General features: G+C 36.4%; 1 protein-coding gene across 1 annotated transcript in view; it reads left to right on the plus strand.

The window, feature by feature from the left end:
* LOC145998702 (type-1 angiotensin II receptor-associated protein) overlaps positions 1-12,188 on the plus strand; it is a 37,016-nt gene extending 24,828 nt beyond the window's left edge. Inside the window, exon 7 of the mRNA XM_083135186.1 lies at positions 6,118-12,188. Coding sequence (XP_082991312.1) covers positions 6,118-6,260 — 143 coding nt within the window. The 3' untranslated portion in view covers positions 6,261-12,188. The remainder of the gene's footprint in view (positions 1-6,117) is intronic.
* The last annotated feature ends 11,468 nt before the right edge of the window (positions 12,189-23,656 follow it).

The following is a 23,656-nucleotide window of genomic DNA, read 5'->3' on the forward strand; positions in this document are numbered from 1 at the left end:
GAATTTTACCAGCCTTGTACATGCATAAAGTGACTCTGGGGCTCACCCAGCCTTAAATGGATACTTGGGGGAAACCCTGGAGGATAAAGGCAGCCTAAGCATGGTGCTGATAACATCACCTCTAATTTGTCCGAGATCGAAAATATGTTGTGGGGCCCTATCCCCAAATACCCTAAATGTGCCTTCATGGTATGGTGCTGTATGCAGGGGGAACTTTACCTTTTACCTTACTTAGTATGGAATGTTTATTTGCGGTAGAGTCTATTTCACTGCGCATCAAATGGAGTGGGGTGGGTGTATACGAGAACCACATGGCAGTAATCGCAATGCACAAAGTTGGCAAATCACCATCGGACATTTTCAACACCCTGATAAAGCTGAATATCAGCAGGATGCTTGTGCATCAACAGATACTGTGACACAGGGAGAATTGACGACTGCCCCAGGACAGGTAGACCTTGCAGCGTAAGGAGCCAAAGGCTCGTGAAAGCAGTGGCGGCGTGGATTTGACAAAATCCTGTCGGGAAACAACCAGTGATGGCTTGAGAGCTGAACATATCGAAAATGTTGGTGTCGCGTGTGCTCTGAAGTGACCTTGGACTCGGTGCTTATCGGCAAAGTACTGGTCACTTCCTCACTCCACAGCTTAACACTAGAACCACAGGCTTTTTTTTATAACTAGAATCGCGACAGCGTTCAAATTGACCACCATGGAAAAGTGGGTTATATTTATAGTTTTGTTTGTTAATATTTTTTGTTATTGTTTCAGTACACATCTTTAATTTCACAGAAATGAATACATGACCCCGTTCTTTGTTTCACAAACATGAATACAAATAAAAATTAAAATTATTTCATGCAATAACAATAAATTTACTTATTTGGCATCATCTGCAATGCAATTGGTGCAGTATTTTTTAAAAATTTTTACACATTTTCCACATACTGCTTTTCCACACTGCTCACATAAGTCTCCTGTGTTGTTTCTGCATTTGGATGTTTGGCACTGTCGACACTTGTCGTTTTGCTGGAGGCTCATAGGAGACAATCTGTTGGCTGTGGGATTCTGTTGCTCCCTTCTCGGAGTTCTTCAGAAAGTTTCATCAGGAACAAGTGACGACCAAAATTTTTGTCAGTTGTACTCTTGTACAAAATATATGCATTGAGAGCGGCTAGGTCCAAAATGTTGTAGAATACATGAACTGGCCATCTTCGCGATGCTGCTTTTACGGAAAATTTACGAGCCATCTGATCGACTACATCTACACCAAACTTTGTGCTGTTGTAAAAGCTGACAGTTTCAGGGAGTTTCTTTACACCACCACCAATACACATGCTTGAATGCATGGAACTGAGAATTTGAACGTTTTTGTTTATTTTTTCTTGGTACACAGTGAGTGTGCTGTCATCACAACTCAGAAGAACTCTAGAATACTGTTCTAGATGAGATGATTTTACCTGCTGAGGCACTTCTTTTCTTGAACGTCTCATTGTTCCTACCAAGGTAGTGTTCTTAGCTTTCAGGGTTTCAGCGAGTTTCCTTGATGTGAAGAAAGTATCTGTTGTGACAAAGGGTTCCATCAAGTGAAGTACAACATATTCTGCAACAGGCTGATCTGCTGGGCGATCTTCATCTTTACCCAAATAAGGGAAACCATTTATCAGGTACTGTCGATATCAACTGCAAACCAGAATTTAATGCCGAACTTGTCTGGTTTATTTGCCATGTATTGCAAAAATCTACACCTAACTTTTGTAGGAAATAGCTGTTCATCTACAGTGATGTATGCTCCTGGTATGTAATTTCTGCCACAATTTTCAATGAAACAATTCCATATTTCAGACACATGCGCAAGCTTGTCATTTTTTATGTGTTTGGACCTTGTTGTTTTATGATCAAAGCGCAGAAATCACATTATTTCATGAAATCTGTCCCTAGATGGTTTCACGAAAAAATGGTGCCCATGTACTGTCCCACAAACTGACTAATTCAAGACTTTTCGCACAATGTGTTCCACGAGCATACAAATTTGAGATAAATGAATCAAGTTCCTGTAATGTAACAGACCAGTCATTTCCTCCAGTTTGACGATGAGCTTCTTCTTCAGTGCAGGATTTTATGTGACGAAGCATCCTCTCATTCATAAAAAGACACCATGCACTTGAAACCTTTCCTTCAAGGATATTTCGTTTAGTAAATGCTGACGGGCCAGGCTTTTCTTGTAAAACATTATGTGTTGGACGTCTACCAGGAACATTTACATAAGCATCAATTACAGTCCATTCGCTTCCATCTTTAGCACTGTATTTCATTCCAGATAGAAAAGGAGACTCACCTAGAGACACTGTGGCGTTTCTTTTTTGCTCTCCGTTGAACTGTAGAAACAGGTGCTGCTTCGTTTTCTTCATCTTCTGACGAATGGTTCGATTCAATGTCTTGTTCTAGTGGAACAAAATCGGGATCCTCTTCACTTTCACCTGCATCGAAATTGTCAGCATCTATGTCCTGAATTGAGTCTAAATACTTTGATATATCTTCAGCTGATAGTCCACGTTCAGCCATTTTTAGAGCACAATAATCACTCACGTGTGCGAGAAACAAATATCAAGAACAGACGACAAACAAAGACAGTGCTTGCAAAGTTTCGCAACTCCCTATCCGGCTCAAACAAAGAGATTGAACATTCACCTGTAAGCTGCTGCCACCTAGTGATAAATCTAATAAATGACACACCAGGTGGCAGTAGCTTGAAGGCGAATTTTGTAATACATCTCCCAAAAGGAGGTTTGCATTTTTCTGTTTATCTTTACATAAACAATGGAGGGTAATGCACAGCAGTTGGAGGTGTTTCGATGAATAACTACATAATAAATTTATTTTTTAAAATTTTTAAATCAAAAATATATTCTCAACGTAAAAAGAACAAAAGTCAAGGAATTTCAGATGATTCGAAGAGATGTTAACGTCTTAACAGCAATTTGAAATTCAACAGTGGTCAAAATGACCGCTTCCGCGGTTCTAGTGTTAAGGTCTAGAAGGAGCAGAAAAGAAAAAGACTCCTTCAGCATTGCGCAAATGGTGGCCACAGGAGGATGGATCCTTTTCACGGACGTAAAAGTCTTCACGATTGAAGAGTCTTACAATCGTCAAAACGACCGTGTTTATGCCTCAACATCCCAGAAAGCTTGTGAAAACATGCCACGGATCCTCAGAGGTCATCATCCTGCCTCAGTGATGGTTTGTTTGCATTATTTACGATGAAGTGAATTTGCGGTTGCATCTATATATAGACGATTTCTTTTTGGACTCACTTCCCTTCAAGGTCGCCGCAGGGAAAGGGTTAAGCCATAGATTCAGCTTATTAAGCTTATTAGCTTGCCTGTGCATAAAAGTGGACTTAGAACTGAAATCACCATCCTTTTTTGGTAGTAAATCTGCAAATTTACATGTGATTCAGAGACCATTCTGAGGAAGGGTGCTAAACTGTTGAGGTCAAGAGTGTTTTTTAACCTGATCATTTTAACACTTTTGTGAGCCTTGTGATGTCCTGGCTATCTCTGGAGTAAGTGAACGTAAACAGGTCTCTGTTCAACTAGTGACGCAAGAGGCTCTGCCAGTGAACATGTAAGAGGGAACAGGATTGCATGTAGGGGAAAAACGACTGCTGTTACCAGCCTTCTGCTCCACAGATTTCATGGATTAATGGTTCCTGCTGAAGACTGAAATTTATTAGTCGAAATATTTAGTGGCTTTGCATAAACTGCACCAATATAAATTCATTTATTATAAATCACTGCTCAATGTGGTAACATGTGGCCAATTGGAAAGAACTTGAAAAATATTGATCTATCTATGTGAGTTAAAAATTTAATAGTGATCACAGTGGCTACATGTAAGTACATGAAAGGCATAGCACAGAAAGCACAGAATCACTTTCACAGTCCCTCAATATAGCCTCCAGTATGACCTTTTGTCATCAGTGTGGTAGCTTCATGATGCCCGCAGCAGCCCCAGATATGTTGATGTCACAGATGTCCTCACTGCCCAGAACTCATCATGTCACAATCTTCTGCGTGTATAGCCACTGCTTCAACATTTTCAGGATGGTCGTGTGAGCGAGTAGTTTCACAGTTGATCTCATGAGCTATCCAATGCCAATCATCCACCGGCAAGGCAGAAATGGCCCCCACTTGCACATCTGTAATGGCAGGTCACCCAGGCGTAGACCCGTTGCACATCTGTTTCACATCCCCACTTGTAAGGCATGCACCCAGGTGTCCCAAAAGTCTCTTTGCAGTTGGACCATCGTACATATTTGCGATGTGTCTATTATTGAATAATAATAATGATAATAACAGGGTAGGTGGGTAGAAATTTTTCTCAAGGGAATGTTTATATTCACAATGCAAATACACTTGATGATCTGCAACATGCAATCTCCACCACAATACAGAACATCACTCAGGAAACCCTCAACTTTGTTTTTACGAACATGCAGCATCATGTCCAAACCTGCTTGCAGGTCGCTGATCGTCATTTCCACTAATCACCGCAACCTTACCCGTCACGGTACATTGACATTTTCTGGATTCCATGTTCCATGACAATTTCTGAACAGTGAAATGTGTGTGCAAAGTTACTTTTGGGACACAATGTATATGGTGATGCAGCTCCACAGACTTCCGCTAGTCCCCGGTAACACTCCTTCATGGTGTAGCCTTTGCAGTGTCAATTTCCAGGCAGGAACCCTTCCCCCGACTTGGCAAACATGTTGCACCACCAGGGCCAGCCCTGGACCATACAATATAGTCAGGTCTGAAAACTCTTAAGACTTTTTTGTTCCTTATTCTGAAGTACAGATGTCCTACATAATCACAATATAAACATCATTACAATTAAAGAAAAACAATTTATATATTTGTTATTATTACTTGAGAGCAATAAGCAGAATGTTAAAAGTTAAAAATAAGAATTGTGGAAGGCTAATAAAAGTTCCTGTATTAGTATTTCTTATTTTTTCTGGTGTGCCATTGCTGTGATGTTCAGTATATTTAATTACAAAACTGGAAGCGTTCAATATGAAACTACTATTTTATCAAAGTGGCAATTTTTAATCATATCCAATAATCCTCTTTTTCATAATTGGCCTTTTTAAACTTTTTATTTAATTTTATGCTCTCGTGAATTTAAAATAATATTTTCACTTCATTATAATTGTGTATTTTAACTATTTTGAAATATTTGAACATGATTTTTATGTAGTACTTTGTTTTGAATATGATCTCAGTAATTTTAGATATTTTTAAGTATGTCAAAATAATCTGTGAAGAAATGAGGCTTGAGATTAGTTGCTTAATTCGAAGTACCATCATCGTGTATAATCTTGTAATAAACTGTACACAAGCAATTATTGTTATCTGGCATGGGACCTCAGGTAAGTGCCCCAGTTGCTCCTCCCAATGTGCCACTGACTTTCTGCTCTGTAATGACTGCATAAAATTACTTCACATGTTAGGGTCATGCCTATGACACCGTAGGAGGGTGGAAGTTCGGCCTTGTATGTGCCAACATGGTCTGGATAGCACCTATCACCATTCCCCTTTGTTCTACCTTTGTAAACATGTTTTAGGGCAGTACAGAAAATGGTGTTCATTTCAACATCCTACATACACCACAGCACTTGCTGTACGGACCACTTTTGGCACTCCACACATCGACATGGGCCCAAACTGACATTGCTCACTGCCTGATAGCACATGCACAGTGTTGCTACTACTTTATTTACAACCCACGTATCTTATTCTTCCAAAGGATCATTCACGTTGACATTTTTGGACACTGCTGTACTCTGCTGTACTGACATAAATTCAAAACAAAGTTTTGCATTCCTGCCTCCTGGTTGTTGTTCAGCGCCACATTTCCACCTGGTGGCAAAAATTTGAACTATTTTTTTTTTCATCGGCATTCGCTTCCCCATGGATCTCCATAGTGCCTATACCAACTTCAACTGCAATCCAATGCTTCTAATGGGCTCTGAGCAGTAAAAGTAGCCACCTGGTATAACGGTGTGAATAATGTTCTGCATTTATAGCTTTTGTTTATTGTTGATCTTTTAGGTGGTGCAAGGCAGCAAAGGAGCCCTTATGAGGACATAGATAACACAGTGCACAGTGTACCACGTGCAGCTGGTGATATTGGAAACACAGCTCCATACCCAGGTGTTCACACAAGTGAAAAAATGTCGCCTCCCTATCAGTAATTGTACAGATAGCTTAGAAGCTTTACTTCCCTGGAAACCCAAATGGCAAATACACCCAGTGCATTAATCCTGCAAACCATTGCCATGAAAGTGTGTATTTATACAAATAGCAAAAGCAATATTCTTGTCAAGGGTTCGGCAATATCCATTGATTTTTGTCAGTAATGCTGACATATATATGAATTCCAAATATAAATTTCATTAAAAAAATTGGTATCTATTTCAAAATTAGATTTGAAAAAGGAATTATGAACATTACACGAACAAAAGTTACAATAATCATCACAGAAGCCTTAAGGGATGAATGAGCTTGGGAGGGGGGAATTTTAATGGTAGACATGGGTCAGGTGGCACCTCATTGAAAGGTCTTAATTTCAAACAATTTTTGTGATTTTTTTTGTTTTATTTTATGTATACAGTATGTTTGAACTGTGATTTTTCATTGGGTGTTGTGATTTTAAAAGGGGACTACAATGAATGCAGGCTAATTTTAATATCTTACTTTTTTTTCTTTTTTTTGAAAATTATGCAATTACTTTTGCCATGAAGTTATTGCAAGATAAATTAAGATTATTTCTTTGTAGTTTGTCTATGTGCAAACAATTTTTAATTTTAACTTTTTAAAGCTCATGCTCTGGCTACAGTTGTAAAAATTGTATTCGTTCAGTGTGCCATTAGAAATTATCTGCCCACTAAGCAATGCTCTCAAGTATTTCAAATTCCCTCCCTTAGTTGTGGAAGGTTGGGGGAGGGGCTCTACAGGAAATACCACACTTAAAACATGCTTCAGGTTATATGTAGCTATTTGTATAAGTACAATATTCCCAGCAGCAATGTGTATGTGCATTCCAATACATAAAGTTTGAAACTAATCTGTTGTGAAAGCTTCATAGAAGACTGAATTCAATATCAGGTAATGTGACTGCAAATTTTATGTTGTGTAATTAATGTAATGAATACATTTTGTACTTTTTAATTGAATATATATACATAATAATATATGTATTATATATAATATATTATGTTAATAGTGACGATGTAAATGATTTAAGTCACGATATGTGTATTGTAAACTAGTGCTTTTGTGTTTCAACATACAATTTGATATGAAATGTATATTTTTTCAGTTTCGTGTATCCATGTGATAAGCTTTTATATATTTGCTCTGTTTGTACATATTTGTACACAAGATGTTAACTATTGGATAAATTTAAGTGTGAATAATTATTTGGTTCTCGTAGTGTGATAGAGACAAGTCCAGAAAAGTGAAAATGGGGTCATTCCAAATGAAATCAACAAATGAAGCGGAATTTTCTAATTTTGGGTAGTTATTGAGTACTAGGGTACACATGACGCATATATTTTTTGAAAAATTGCTTTCCAAATTTTGATTGCACCACCCTCAAAATTTTTTGCCCTGATATAGCTCTTCTGCAAAAGAGCTCTTCTCCAACTTTCCAATGGGATCTGAATCACTTCTATATATTTGGCCTCATTATTTAAAATTAACAAGATGGTGAAATTGCACATTTTGCACCCCTGCAATTTCAGAAATAGAAAACTTTGCGTAGGTTCCTACCTGAGGTGGCCCTTTCAGTATGACAATTTTCAAATGAATAAAAAAAAAAGTGTAAAGTTGAGGACCTTGTAGATTTGACATGGAATGACCCAATAACTTGTAAACTAAAATTCAAAAAGGGGAAGGATTCAAAACAAATTGTAGTCAAGAGTAACAATTTGCAAGAGTTACCAATGGACATTTCCACTTTGACATGAAAAACATTTTAAATCCATTCATTTCACAGATAATAACTCAAAAATGAGATGTTCTCGAGAAACACACCTTCAAACACCGCTGAAATTCACCTCCTACGTTACTGATTTGCAAACGTCCTCTGCACAGACTGGAGGTCCTCTGACGTCATCACTTCAGATATGCGTGCAGACAGGGCTTCTGCTTGTCCCGTAAACCTAGCATGGGCCGTGAAAGCGACAGCAAAAAGTAATTTGTTATTGTGTAAAACCCTATATTATAACTTCCAGTGCAAAAATGTGTGCTCCATTTCTTGGATATGAATTATGTTCTAACAGTATAGTAGTATTTACTATAATTCAGCTGCTCGGTAGAGGGTTTTCCCATTAGGCTGACAAAGCAAAATTGGTAACAGTCAATGGCTGAACACATGAACAGCTTTGTTCATTTCCAATACATAGGTTTTTTCTGACTGGCAAGAACTGATTGTTACAAGAATGCCTTTTCTGGAATTACAATTATTTTCGTAGTATTTTCTTCACAAATTTAAAAAAAAACAATATATTTAGAACAGTCAGGTTTACAAGCCAATTTCTGCAATATAAGAGGTGATACAGTATAAAAAGGTACGTGGAGTTTTTAAATTTCCTGCAGTAAACGACACTTTTCTTCAGTTAATATATATATTGCAAATTTATGTATTTGTCCTACTTTTACGTCGCTTTTCCGTCACTTTGTTTAACCGCAACGATGAGAACGCATGGTTAATTGAGTATGTATTTTCTCTAACGTCACATTCCTTCCTACTTTTGGCTAATCGCAACAATGAAGATGAATGACTATAAGCAGTTTCCTCCCTCCCCACACACACTACCACCACCACCACCACCAACCAGCACAATCTAAGTATCACCCAATCACCAAACCTACCCATGATACAAGATGAAACTTTTGGCCTATCCCGTCGCATTTCAAACACATTCGCTTGTCCCGTCTCCTTTTATGAGATGAAATGTCTCGCCTTGTGAGCAACACTAACGTTAACAATAAAAGCATCCCCTAACTGTCTTTAAAGTCTCTAAGAAACATCCCCCAACGTAACAATTTCCACTTCAATGAAAGGACATTCACAAAGGAAGAGTCATGCCCAGGTCGAGAGTCAAACCTGGATCATGCGACTTCCTCAGATAAATCGTGAATTTTGTGTTCATTGAGTTTACCAGTTCATTCGTGGTAATTCTGAATTGGCAGTTTGGTTTGCATATATAAGCAGGATAATATCCAGTTTTTGATGGCTCTTAGCATCGAAACAAGGAGTCAAACAAACAAACAAAAAAAAATCATTAAGAAAAGTTTTTGTCTTTATAATCCCTATGCATTGTGAAAGTTCATACGATAACCCTTTGCAAACGTTGTAAATTCTATATTTTTCAAGACTTGAGACAAGAACGAGGATTGTCCTCCGAAACCGAGACGAGAACGGGACGCATGTTTATAAATTGAGACAAGACTGTCAATGAGACATTTACAAGTAAACACGAGACAGACATTTACAACTCTCGTCTCGATAGAATCCTTAGTGGTGATGTTGTGAACCAACCTATTAATGTGTTCCGGGTAAAGAGATGAGGAGGCTTTTTTTCGCAGTACAAAATTCATAATGTATCGTAGTCGTACCATTTCAATATGGGATATAATGTTATACACATTATTTCCTTCTAATAATTTAATAATTATACATAAACCAAGTATTGATATGTACTGTGCAACTGATGTAATCTTCTCAAGTGTATTTTTGCTTATCTTCACAAAAATATTTGACCATAATTTGCGCAACAGAAATGAAACACAAACTGAAATTGCTTTATGGAAGAGAAAGTAAAATAGGCTCTATAAATAAAGTGAAGAATGTGAAAATTCTTATTTCGCAGTACATAGTTGACGGTAAATTCTGATAAATAAGTTTAAAATATTTTTTTGAAAATTTGGTCAGTAACCAATTTTACAAGCAAAATTTTTCACATGACCTGAGAACACGCACGCAGCTGAACCTTTTCATTTATCTTGCATGTGAGCAACAGGGATATTTAATAGAAGTATACTCATTACAACGCATAGCTTTCCCTCCCGCTATCGCTCCTTCTTAAATTATTTAAATCTGTAGCTACAGATTTGTAAAACTGCTGCACACGTTGGCTCTCCATGGCTACCCCCAGTAAACTGGACGCTCGAAGCAGACGACAAATGAGCTCTCTCTAAGTAGTGACGTACTAACGTGGCGGGACATCTTTTTGAGCGCAACTCTAGCCTTGTAACTTTGGAAGTCTTGTTTTTGCCTTATGCTGAACGCAGAGAAACACGAGAACTTGCAGGGATCATTTTTCCAGGGTGTAGTTTTTAAAATTGCTGTTAAAAAAATTGAGTGGAAATGTCCATTAAGCAAATGGTAAATACACAGTGGATAGTGTGAAGTTATAATTGTGCTCATTGGCTTACTTATTGTGCCATTACCAAAACCTATTTTATAGGTTGAATAGATTACACAGTGAATAGTTTTGTAATTTTATTCTTGAGGACACTATAGTTTAGCATATAGTTTGAAACAAGGTACATCTTATAAATTATTTAATTACAAAGTAAAGAAAAATCATTAACATCTTATTTTGAATTGCTTTCGTGATTTACAATTATATTTATTATTATTATCGAACTTGCTGCAGTGTTTCAAGGGAACTGAAGGAACACAAAATCTGTGTAATGAGAAACTGTAGTGATATGATTATGTAATTTCCATGCCATTGAGTAGTGAGAGAAGAAAACATTAATGATTTCTCTTTTTCTGAGTTAGGTAAAACAATAATTATGGTTCTGTTTCACCATTGAAAATAATCAGGTTCCTACAAATTGCATCTTCAGCTTAGGAAAACATATTTGCAGTTTATTTTTCAACTTTTGTGTTTGTCCAGGGAGGACATGCTTAGCCCAAGTGGATAAATCGAACCGTGAATGAGGAAGGTAGAAAAACATACCAAACAATGCTGTGAGTTTCAGTTCAGTGTTTTGTTTGTACACGTTCGATTCTTTATTACGACTAACTTCATGTTTGTGATGGCTGTTGCAACTACACTGCCCTCCAGAAATTAAGCAACAACAAGAAAATGTGAGGTACAAGAGAAAACAGTTGGAGAAAAGAGAAGAAGAGTGGTGGGCACGCTGAAAGAAAGCAACGAATGCGTTAGGGATCATATCCCTTATTAGTGTCAGACAACGGTCACTTTCGTTACAAATAAAATATGTACACCCTCCGGCCTTGTGTTTCATTCTATTGGATGATCACCATTTGTTGCTTAATTTATGGAGAGCAGTGTAGTAGCAGACCCTTTGAAAGTGGAACAAGAATGATGTTCATGGAAGCTGCCATGTGTGCAGCCATCACCCCATTTTGCCACTGAACCCGTCCAGGTAGTGCATGTGTACTGGCTCCGATAGTTGTAACAATGGAGATAGACTGTACAAAACTTTTGCTGCACTGTCATTATACTTACCCAGCTCCATGAAATGCATGCCATTTTTTCCACGTGCTTACGCAGGCATATGCAGCGTGGGGCTGATGGGGCTCGAGTATTAAATGCAAACTCCCCTTAAAATGACTCCCAATTGTCATTTTCGACAGTGGACATGTCTTAATATACGAAATATCTTATTGTGTATGCCCCCTTAGAAAGCAGCTATGCATACTATACACCTTTAAAATTCCATCTCTCGTAAAAAAATAAAAAAAAAATCCTGTGTACTCCAGTGCATGGTTATGTTTGATAAAACTGTTGTACCATTACGGGGTTAGAGGCAATATGACCATTAATTGCAGATTACTACTTTTCTCCATGCAGAAACATTTGCATCAACTATGCATGTCATTGCACACCCCTAACATGTGAAAAGAAAATCAGAATAACTTCAAGTATGCATAAGCATTATCAAAATACATTAAATTATTTAGAACCTACACCTGTTAATTGTAATGATTAGAGGCCTCTTTCAGACTTTCTTACTGTGTATATAATAAGTTGCCTAAATGTGCACAGTTCACAACGCAGTATTTATCTCAAATTCCGGTTCATTTTATTACAGTACATAATACTATGTAGTCCATAATGTAACTTGTTAAGATTTTTTATAAAAAATTCCACATTCTTGACGTGAAGACTGTTGTATTGAAAATCATTAGTACAATTAAGCCAAATATGTTTTTATGCTCTGAATGAATTCAAATTGAGACCCCATTTTCTGGTCAAGAAATATGGGACCGTGACCAGCTAGTCATGACAAAGTGCCACAGCAGTTTCATTCCACCCATGCAATGCTATTAATGCAGGCTTCCAAAGAATATGGGAACAATAATAAGGCACAGGATGGATGTGTGGTTTGTAATGGATGAGTGTAAGCTGCGCAAAGTGAAAAAAAAAAATTGCAGACAATTTGTAATATCCTCACAGTAACAAATGCCTTCTGTCCACAGCTTGAAGGAAAGTATTAAGTTTTTAATACAACTTGTGCTGTGTAATTTTTTATCTGATTCAGTAAGCAGCTTCTGCTAATATTTTGTTATGAAGTAGTAATTAAGTTTCCATGCTTGTCTGCTTAAATTGCACTTATTTTTTTAATTTTAGCTTTTTTGTGCTATCAAACGTATTTTCTTGTTACTGTTGTTCTTGATGATTCCAATATTTTGTTATGAACTTAATATGTGGTCTCGGAAAGTTCTGTATTACTTACTTTCCATGACATTAAATTTTGTTAACATTAGTTTTAAATTTATGGACAGTTCTTTGTTTTAAATAAAGAATGGGACCAATTCATTTACCGGTAAAGTTGCTATTTTCGTAAGTTTATGTAGCCTAACTGTTATTTACAGGAGTTGAAGAAACATTTGTTAAGGTAATTATATACTTTTTAATTTTCAGAAATGTAAATTCTTTATCTGTTAATGTCATTAAAATCATTATTATGTGATTGTTACATTGATTAATTCATTTCAGTTACAAGAATCTAAAAAATATGTACTATGGTAAAATTCAGTGAAACATATGAAGGTGCCAGAGCCAAACAAACAAAAAAAAAAGCAAGCTTCAGTGCTTCTTTCACCATAAGCACAGGTTTCTTTTCATTCTAGGAGCAAAGAAAATACTCATTTGAGCTATATAGAAAGAAATCCTCGAGTTAACCCATATTACAATATTTTCACTGTTCTTATTATGTGAATTATTGTATTATTAATAGGAAAGGGGAAAAAATCCTCTAAAAAGGACAAAATAAGGGAAAATTATTGCCAAAAAAAGGGGGGGGAAAGGAATATAGTTTTCTTCCACTCCACTAAAAATACTATTTTAAATAAAAGTACAATACAGCAAAACCTCATTAATCCGGACTAATGGGGGGGATAAGTGACTGGTTTAATGAAAGTCCGGATTAACTGAAATAACCTAAAAGAACAGTAGAAAGTGCATTAAAACTCCATTTATAGCAACAAAGCACGTTTATTATGGTGTATTTAAAGGGCATAGGCCTAAATACACTATACATTACAGTCCAAAGTCTGCGGGAAACAAGATGTCATCAATGGTTGACTGCCTTTTCTTTGGGAAGCTCTCTTGTTGACTTCTAGTCACATTTAAAACCTTGCATTTTTTTTGGGGGGCCTGTCCAGATTAAACAAAGTCCGGCTTATCGGGGTCCAGATTAACGAGGTTTTACTGTATATACCAGCTGATGACCTGGCATTGCCCGGGTATTTATTTATACCAATCTTCTATTAGGCAGGAAAATAATGAATTCTAACTATACTGTAAAATGAACTTGGAGTTGAACGGAATTGGGAGTGTCACTATTCATCGTAGTGACTCCGTAAACTATGGATTCCACATTAATATCGGTCGTTTTACATGTCAACCCCTTCCCACCCCCACCCCTAGCGGTGCCAGAGGTGTCCTGGAGTTGAACGGCATTGGGAGTGTCACTATTCATCTTAGCGATCCCGAAAACTATGGATTTCACACTAATATCGGACGTTTTCGATTATTTTTACTAGTCACCCCCTTCCCACCCCCAAACCTAGGGGTGCCAGCGGTGTCTTGGAGTTGAACACCATTGGGAGTGTCACCATTCATCGTAGCGACCCTGAAAACTATGGATTCCACATTAATATCGGTCGTTTTACGTCACCCCTTCCCACCCCCCACCCCTAGGGGTCTTGGAGTTGAATGGAATTGGGAGTCATTATTCATCTTAGTGACCCCGAAAACTATGGATTCCACACTAGTATGCCACCCTCTTCCCACCTCCATCCCTAGTGGTGCCAGAGGTGTCTTATCCCCACAGTATTTCTTTTGAGATTGGAAGTGATTTGGTTGATATTGCTCCAGGTGTTCGAGAGTTATGCTGGAACAAACAGTTACGTATCCAATGGGACCAACTCATGTAAATAGTTTGCCAAGGTGGAATAGAGATGGCAGTGTAAATAAGCGCAAAGTAATTTGGAAAGATGAAAAATAATAGAATCCATTATAAGAAGATGAAGAAAAGATATAAAAGCAATAAATTAATGTAAATACTTAATAATTTAAATTGGTGCTCATATGTAAATAGATCAGAAATCTAAAGAAGTGAAAACACTGATACGAGTTTGTGTCTTTTAACAGATCTTCGAATCTGTTAGCTTGATTTACCATCCCCTTGGTGGAAATTTTATACCAGTGGCAGCGTGTTCCAGTTGCGAACCACATTACCTTTGGTTGCGTGTCCCAGCCGTTGCACCTACTTGGAGGCACGTTTCAATCGTCTGGCACCAAGTATACACTTTGTTGGACTTATTTAATTTAGTGTTGGCGCGTTTCAGTCGTTGCCTCAAGGGAGGAGGGTAGAAATAGGCAGAGTAGACATCAACCCTCATACTTGAACTCGCAACCCTCTAGGACTTGGCGTGAATGAAGATAAAGTGAGGTGCTACCAGTTTGTGAAAAAACAACTTAATGAAGAGGGAAAACCTATGTATGAAAATACCAGAGGAATTGGAATAAAGGATGCACGTTCCAGGGATTACATAAGAGTCCAGAAGGAAGTCCAGATCCAGATTCCAACAAAGAAAGAAGCTAAGAAGGAAGTCCAAATCCAAATTCCCCCAAAAAAAGGAAGTCCAGAAGATTATACACATTAGAAAGAAGAATTAAATCCGTAAAAGCATACAAATTGAATTAGAATCTGAGCAATACGTATCTCATTATCTAAATATATAAAGCCATTTATCCTTGTCCAAATAATATAATTGTTTAAACTTCTCCATTGGAAGGCTTACTTTCTGGTTTCGTTCTCCAACAAGAACCCTATCCTGAAGATATTCTAGCTGTGGTTTAATATTAAGGTTATGCACATTGCACAAATAGAGGCAATATTAATAATTGGCACCCAACGTGGGTACGTAACAAAACACACACACATTCATTTTTATATATTAGATTAGATGGAATATATTGGGCTTTCATTTAAAATCATATTTTTAGTGGAGTGCAAAAATAAACTATATTCATTTTTCATTTCCTTTCTTCGAAGGTAAAGTGCAGCGAATAATCTTATTATCCATTTCGATGAAATCTTCCTTGCAACAGCTTACCGCATTCCATAGCTTGCTGCCACTTGTACCTGGCTTCGCCATTTCACTTACACTCAATACTGTCGTCACTGTCACAGAGTAAAGTTAAAACTATTCTAAAAAACTTCCCAATAAAAGTCTAAATCTAGCAGATAAGTACACTTTGAACCCAACAGGCAAACGCTTATAATGTGTTTGTGCGTACGCCCAGATTGCATTGTTTCAACGTACTCCCAACATACATGTTGAGAAGGTGCAACGTACTCCCAACACTCGTGGAGAGAAGGTAAGGTAGAAAGTACTTTTTTTCCTCTAAGCTGCACCAAATAGACAATTGTTAAATGTTTTGTTTAGGGGAAATAAAGTCTTACAAAATATTTGATATCTTGTCAATAAAGAGACCAAGGAAGATGTTTTTTTTAAAAAGGGGGGGAAAAACTAGCCAATAAAGGGACCAGAAAGGAAAATATTTTAAAAAAGGGAAAAGGGGGGATGTGGGCTGAAAAAGAGGAAGTCAAAACCATGTAATTTTGTTGGTGGAAGATCATTAACACTTGTTATTTACTCCATGATCTGTGTTGAAAAATAAAAAAAAGGACTTCCCTTTAAAATCTGGCCTCTACTTATCAATAATAATTAATATTGTGTGTTAATGCTGCCTTGAAGTACTATATGTCCAGAATGTAAATGCATGTTGGCTGTGGTGAAATCAAAGTCTATTCCAGGTTGTAAAAGAAACGGCAGGTAGGTTAACAAAGTTTGCGTGAAAATGGTAAGCTGCTGCCCCCCCCCCCACTTGTTTTTTTTTCCTTTGAGATGTAGATTTAATGAAGACATTTATAAGAGAAAGAATATAGAAACTATTCTTTTGGCAAATCTAATTACTCACTGATATCACTTGAGATGTTTTTCCATGCTATTAAATTAGTTCCTAGAGAGAGCAATAGCGTGGACAGAGATATTGGTGAATATCACAACCCTGTGTAGCCCAGCTGAAGGTAAAATATGAGTAACTATTTATAAGCCATAACAGCCCATTATGTTCATATCCCTCCTATGCAAGTTCCTAGGGGGACCACTGAAAATGAACTAAGGATGATGACATAACTGCTGAGAAAGATCATGAGGCTTGCAAACTGTAGATCAGCTCAGTCTTGTGTACTTAGATTGTTGAATCACAGACATGGGCTATCCTGTCTGTCTGAATTCATAGATTCACTCATCTTCAATATGTAGAGTTAATAAGAAAACATAGTGCTTCCTACCTTCAAAAACCACCAATTTAAATGCAATATGCAAATGATTACTGTCTGAAATATGTACTTTCTATGAAGAGCAGATAGAATAGTGTAATATGATTTCAACACAACTATAAATGGGTAAGAGTATGTAAGCAGGGCAAGAAGGATGGTGTGGGCCAGTCAATATGATACCTGACCATCACATGAAGGTGCCTGGTCCAAATCCTCCCCCCTTACAGTAGTTTTTTTTTTTTTAACTATGCTAACTAAAGTAACTCTGTGCATATTCGAGCATAAATGTCTATTTTATAACTCAAATTGCAAGATAACTTTAATAAAGTTGTGAGGACATGAGCAAATGTCAAGTGTGTAGCTTAATTTACTGATTTATATATACTGTAAAATCTCGTCTCTAAATTCATATGTATATAGATAACTAAGGTTCATGGCTGCAGCAACACAGGCCTTCCATCTTTCCCTATCTTGAGCAAGATCTATATACTCTTTTCCATCCCTACCGATTTCCCTTAGGTCCATCTCAACCTTGTCCCTCTATCTTCGTCTTGGCCTTCCTACTGGTCCCTCCACCATCAGGTTTCCCTGTAAACTCCTCTTTCCTCTCCCATTCGTACCACATGGCCTGCCCACCTAAGTCTTCTTGATTTAATTATTCTAATAATATCTGGACATGAATACAAATTATGTAACCTTCTCCACTCACCTGTCTCCTCATCCCTTTTAGGTCCAAAGATTTTCCTAAGGATCTTATTTTCAAATACTCTCAATTCATGTTCCTCTTTCAATTGAAGGGACCAAGTTTCACATCCATATAATACTACAGGCAAAATTACTGTTTTGTATATTTTAACTTTTAGTTTCTTAGATATTAAACGAGAAGACAAAAGTTTATGAAGAGAGAAGTAACTTGCATAATTTTCATTTGTTAATATTACTCCTAAGTATTTGAATTTGGAAACTGGTTCAAACGAGTTGTTATCAGTAATTAGATTTTGATTATTACCTAACACTTGGTTTCGGCCTGTAAGCATATATTTAGTTTTCTCTTTGTTAACTTCCAAACCTATCTCTTTAGCAGTTTTGAACAATATTTTAGCATTATTCTTAATTGTATTTATATCATCCCCTAATAAGTCTACATCATCTGCATATGCTAACAACTGAGTCATACCATTTAATTTTAGTCCTTCTTTAGTTTCTTTTACCTTCCTAACAGCATATTCTAAGGCAAAATTAAAGAGCAATGGAGATAATGCATCTCCTTGTTTTAACCCATCATGAATTGTAAATTTGTCAGACACATTAATACCCACACGAATTTTACTTTCTGTTTCACTGGTGCATATTTTTATCATACTAACAAGCTTCTTAGGTATTCCAAACTCTACTAATATATTATATAATTTATCTCTTTTCACCGAATCATATGCTTTTTTGAAATCAATGAATAGCTGATGGACATTTTGATTATATTCCCACTTTTTTTCAAGTGTCTGTCTGATGTGAAAAATTTGATCTGTAGTTGATCTGTTACGTTTAAATCCACATTGATAATCACCTATAATTTCATTAACATATGGGGTTAGTCTTGTTAAAAGAATGTTAGATAATATTTTATATGTTATTGAGAGTAGAGAAATTCCACGGTAATTATTGCAGTTCATTTTATCACCTTTTTTAAACACAGGAACAATTGTGGATTATTTCCACTGTTGAGGGATTTCTTCTTTATTCCATATTAAACAAATTAATTTATGAATTTGACATATTAATGAATTTCCACCATATTTAATTAACTCAGCTGGTATTAAATCAATGCCAGGGGCTTTGTTATTCTTTAACCTTTTAATAGCATCATTAACTTCAGTGAAGTTAGGTTCTGGAAGTAAAGGTTCTGCTGTGTGTACTTCATTTACTTCTGATTTATCTCCTACATGAACATTTAAAAGGTCATTAAAGTAGTTCTTCCATCTATTTAGAATATCGCTTGGGTCAGCTAGAATCACAGTCTTTATCTTTTATCCAGTTTACTTTAGGTTGCCACCCTTTTCTAAACTCATTTACACCTTTATATAAATCTGATATTTTTATTTTTGCTGTTTGTTTCAATTTTGTTAATTTTGCTTTTCAAGTAATCTCTTTTTTTTACTTCTAAACATGAGGTTAACTTCTCGCTTTATTCTGTTATTGTTTAGATTTGTATCATCAGAGTTATTTAACCACCTAAGTCTAGCCTGATTTCTTATTTCTATTAGATTATGACATTCATTATGAAACCATGGCTTACATTTTCTCGGTTTATGGTATCCTATACTTTCTTTAGCTGCTGATTCTATTGCATTACGTATGTGCTCCCAATTCTTATTTACGTCTGTTTCATTTATATTTTCATCATCATTTAAATCCTGCAAAACATCAAATCTATTTGACAGTTTAATTTGGTAATCTTTCTTAATTCTTTCATCAGTAAACTTTCCTGTATCAAATTTTAGAACTTTTAGATTTTGTTGCTTATGATTTATCACTGAGAGTCTTTCTCTTAATTTAGCAATTACTAAATAATGGTCACTGGCACAGTCAGCACCTCTATGTGTACGAACGTCAATTATACTAGTATGCCTTCTCTTATCAATGAGAATATGATCTATCTGATTATGAGTTTTACCATCTGGAAAAGACCAGGTATATTTATGGATATCTTTATGTTTAAAAGTGGTACTTTTCACAATTAAATTCTTTGAGGTTGCAAAAGTAATCAATCTTATACCATTATCATTACTTAATTCATGAAGACTTTCTTTACCAATCGTGGGTTTAAATGTCTCTTCTTTGCCAATCTGTGCAATACAGTCACCTAACAGAATTTTCATATCATACTGAGAACATTTATCAAAGACCTGTTCTAACTCTGTATAAAAATCATCTTTAGTATTGTCATCTTTATCTTCCGTTGGTGCATGTATGTTTATTCATGTATATAGATACAAAGGTTAATGTAAGAATTGTTAATAACTTCGTGGCAAGCGGTCATTTCCACACATTATACATGTCAAACGTATGTTGCAAGAAACAGAATCAAATGCATTATTATTATTTAATACAAGTTGTTCAGAATGGTTAAGATGTAAACATAATCCGTTTCAAAATGTATATTTTTATATGAATAATAGACAATGGCATAAGGAATATCTCCAATCAACATTAAAAGAATAAATATACATTTGATTCCAACAGCCTAGATTGCAGAAAAATTGTAAGGTAACATAGTATAGGGGAGACTGATTTCTTCAAATTTACAGGAGAAAGTACTTAGGGAAATCATTTTCTGTAGCATTGTGGAAGTTCATGAATGTAGTTTTCATCCATTTTAATGCAAATACATGTTGTTTTCTGCTAAAATCTCGGTTCAACATGCTGTTTCTTTGCCGCCATTTGCTTTCTGCACGAGAGCACAATGTTCCGTGTGTTAAGATGATGTAACCCCATAGTCAGTGTTTCAAACTCGCCGTGTTTTCACTAGAACATGACGTGTCTAGTATTTTTAATTTTTTTTAACTATGCTTGCCTAACCTAACCTTACGGAAAATTGTTTTTGGGGCTAACATGAATGGTTTGTGGTGCTTAACGTCAATGGTTTGGAGGCTAACGTCAATGGTTTGCGAGGTATTAGCATAATTTCAAATCCGGGCACGAAAGTAGGTATTTTCCAGTGAACGAGGTTGCAACACTGCATAAATTGACAAAACACTCCCACAACGCACCCTGAACCAGTACGCTATCACCTGCCATAATTGTAACAATCGAAATAACAAGTAACAGTAAGTACTCGTAAATGTAAGAAATACACATTATCTTAGTTAGAAATGCATTATTCCACCTTAGGAATGTTCCACATTACAAAATAGTACTTTAGCAATGTAAAAAAGTGGGAAATATATGATTTATAGGTGTTTCCCCCCCATACTATAATAGTACCAATTGTAATATTTACTTAGACAAGGATATAAAAAAAACTTACCATGGTTTTTTGTCTGCGCAGAAATGTTAAAAATATGAACTATCTGCAGTTAAATATATAAGAGACCAAAATAGCATATACTTTCAGCTGATCTGCCAGCAGGCTTCATCTATGATGCAGCTTTCAGACCAAAGTGATGAGGCACCTCAAGACTTGGAAAGAGAATTAACTCACCACCACTCAGATGACACTAAGCATGCTGAGAAAACAGTCCAGTACAAGCAACACGCGTAGCTTGTCGTGTCACTTCGGTACAAAAAGTTACATTTATTTCTGAGGGTTCATTTCCAAGCGACATTGTATCGAAATTGTTCCTTTGGTAAGTTTACTGCGGAGTATTGGGGAAGTGCTTCTGCAGTTTTATTGAAAGAAGTGTTACTGTGTTAGCATTACAGAAATACAATGTCTAAACAACAAACATTATTTTCTTCCTTATCTGAGGAAAGATGGGATATTGAAGAAGACTCTTTCTCATTGTTCATAAAGTCATCCCAAATGAAGTATAAAATGATAATTGCATACATAATTACACTTAATTTAATTACATCAGAGGTAAGGGGCAATATAAATATATTATTATTTCTTTATTAGTATTATAATTTGATGCCAGACACCCTCCCTGGTGAAGTTCAGTGTCACCCCTCAGAGAAAATTGCCTGTATTCAACACTGAGCAGCAAGCAACATGGAGAATTCATACCAAAGTGGCAAGTGACATGAGCCCCTCCAGTACAAAGCTAAACATAACTGCACATGCATGGAACAACAGACCAAGATGACACGATACATAATATTGAGAAAACATCCCAGTGCTAGTGACAAGAGGTCTTGTTCCATGTCTTCAGTTCAAAATGTTGCATTTATCAATGAAGATTCGCTTCTAAGCGACACGTGTAGGTGTCGCCTGTCACTTTGGTCTGAAATCTCCCTAAGAGCGTTTGGTTTCCCCTTGGTAGATAAAGTAGTAATTCCTTATAAGAAATTTAAGATTTTTTACCTTCTGCCACCCACGGAAATCCTTCTGTAATAGATTATTGGGACACAACTTCCAGAAAATATATTAATTCACTTTCAATGCTGTGTTCAGGCACACATTTGACCTTAAACTTTTTTATATTGGAATTTTCTCTTGCAACGCCTCCATCAACCACATAGTTATTTTCTGGACATGTAGTACAAGAACCTATTCAGAATGTAACCTATGAATATTTACAGGTCACTTTTGAATATTTAATATTTTACCTTTTAAAATCAGACATTATAGTAATGAACAATCAACATACACAGCTGTTATTACTAACGTGAGATGGTAACTTCAAAATATTTGTAGCTTTGATATTGTCTCCCATTCAAATGAAATTTATAAAAAGCCTTATTACAAGGGTATGTCGGTAAGCACATCATTAGCATTTTTGAAAAATACTAAGTGAAATTTTTTTTCAATTTTTCGACATAATCTCCACCAACATTACACTTATCCAATCGCTGTATCAGTCCCCCCAAAACCTGCTGCATAAAAGTTTGGGCTGCTGACACAGCCACAGGCGCACCTAACCTTCGGTGTTCCTCAGTCGGTTGTCACTGTGCGCACACTTTTCGGAAATTCAAAGGATCATGCTAAACCATGACACCCTACAGCAGTTACCATGCTATTTATCGTCACTCACCTGTCGGCTCGGATCATCTCCTCCACCTGCAGCACTGTTGGTTCTGTCACAATCTGAACAGGATGACCAGGTCGGTCTTCATTAACTTTTAACCATCCTTGCAAGAATTTATTGACCCAGTTTTGCACTGCTTTACGGCACCAACGCTGCTCACCGTAAACATTTCCTCATGAATAGAGCCCGGAAGTTTGGCAAAATGCCTCTTTTTTATCTACTGCATATATTGATAAAATTTTTCCGGATATACGTTTTTTATGTTGTTTCGAATATTTTAGAAGCCTTTTCATTTTGCCAATTTTTAATTATAATGCCTTTTTTTGCCCTTTTCAATGAAATTTGAACATTTTTTTAAAAAAATGTGTAAATAAATTATTTTTCTCCCAAAAAACGTTGTTGGCATTTATTTTTCTTCCGTTTATTATGTGAATAATTTTCGCCTTATTTAAGTAATATTGAACTCGCGTATGTTTCAACATTGCTGAAGGAGAAAAGTGTGTTTAAAAAAAATAGTATTTCATGCTGAGTTAAGATATTGCCTTTCCGTTAACATGTCATTGTGAATGATTGACTGCTGAAAACCTGTTGCAGAACACCTGCACAATTACGTCATCACGTCCAGCGTCCGTGTCAGGAGGATATTGACAAGAAACAGCACTAATGCCCAAGGGCCTTTGCATGGATTCCAAAATCAAGTTCTCTATCTTTAGTTTAGTTCTGCACTTTGGAGGGAAAGGATCGTGTAGTTGTCATCATGCCGAAATTTAGTGTGCCATTAAGTGGTAAGTTACATGGTTACGTGCGTGAATTTGGTGAAAGCACATTTTTGACAGACGGTACTATTCTTCTCTGCAAAATATGTGAGGAAACAATCAACCATGAGAAAAAATACTTTATATCTCAGCATGTGTCAACAGCAAAACATAAATCTGCAGTTGCCAAAAAGGTTGGACAGAAGAAGATATCCCTAATTTCAACAGTGGGCACTTCATCCAACAGGCAATCTCAGTTTTCTCTTGAACTGTGCAAAGCTTTCATGGAAGCAGGGATACCTTTCT

The sequence above is a fragment of the Lepisma saccharinum genome, chromosome 14, assembly GCF_977018435.1.
Source record: "Lepisma saccharinum chromosome 14, izLepSacc3.1, whole genome shotgun sequence".
NCBI classification, from domain to species: domain Eukaryota; kingdom Metazoa; phylum Arthropoda; class Insecta; order Zygentoma; family Lepismatidae; genus Lepisma; species Lepisma saccharinum.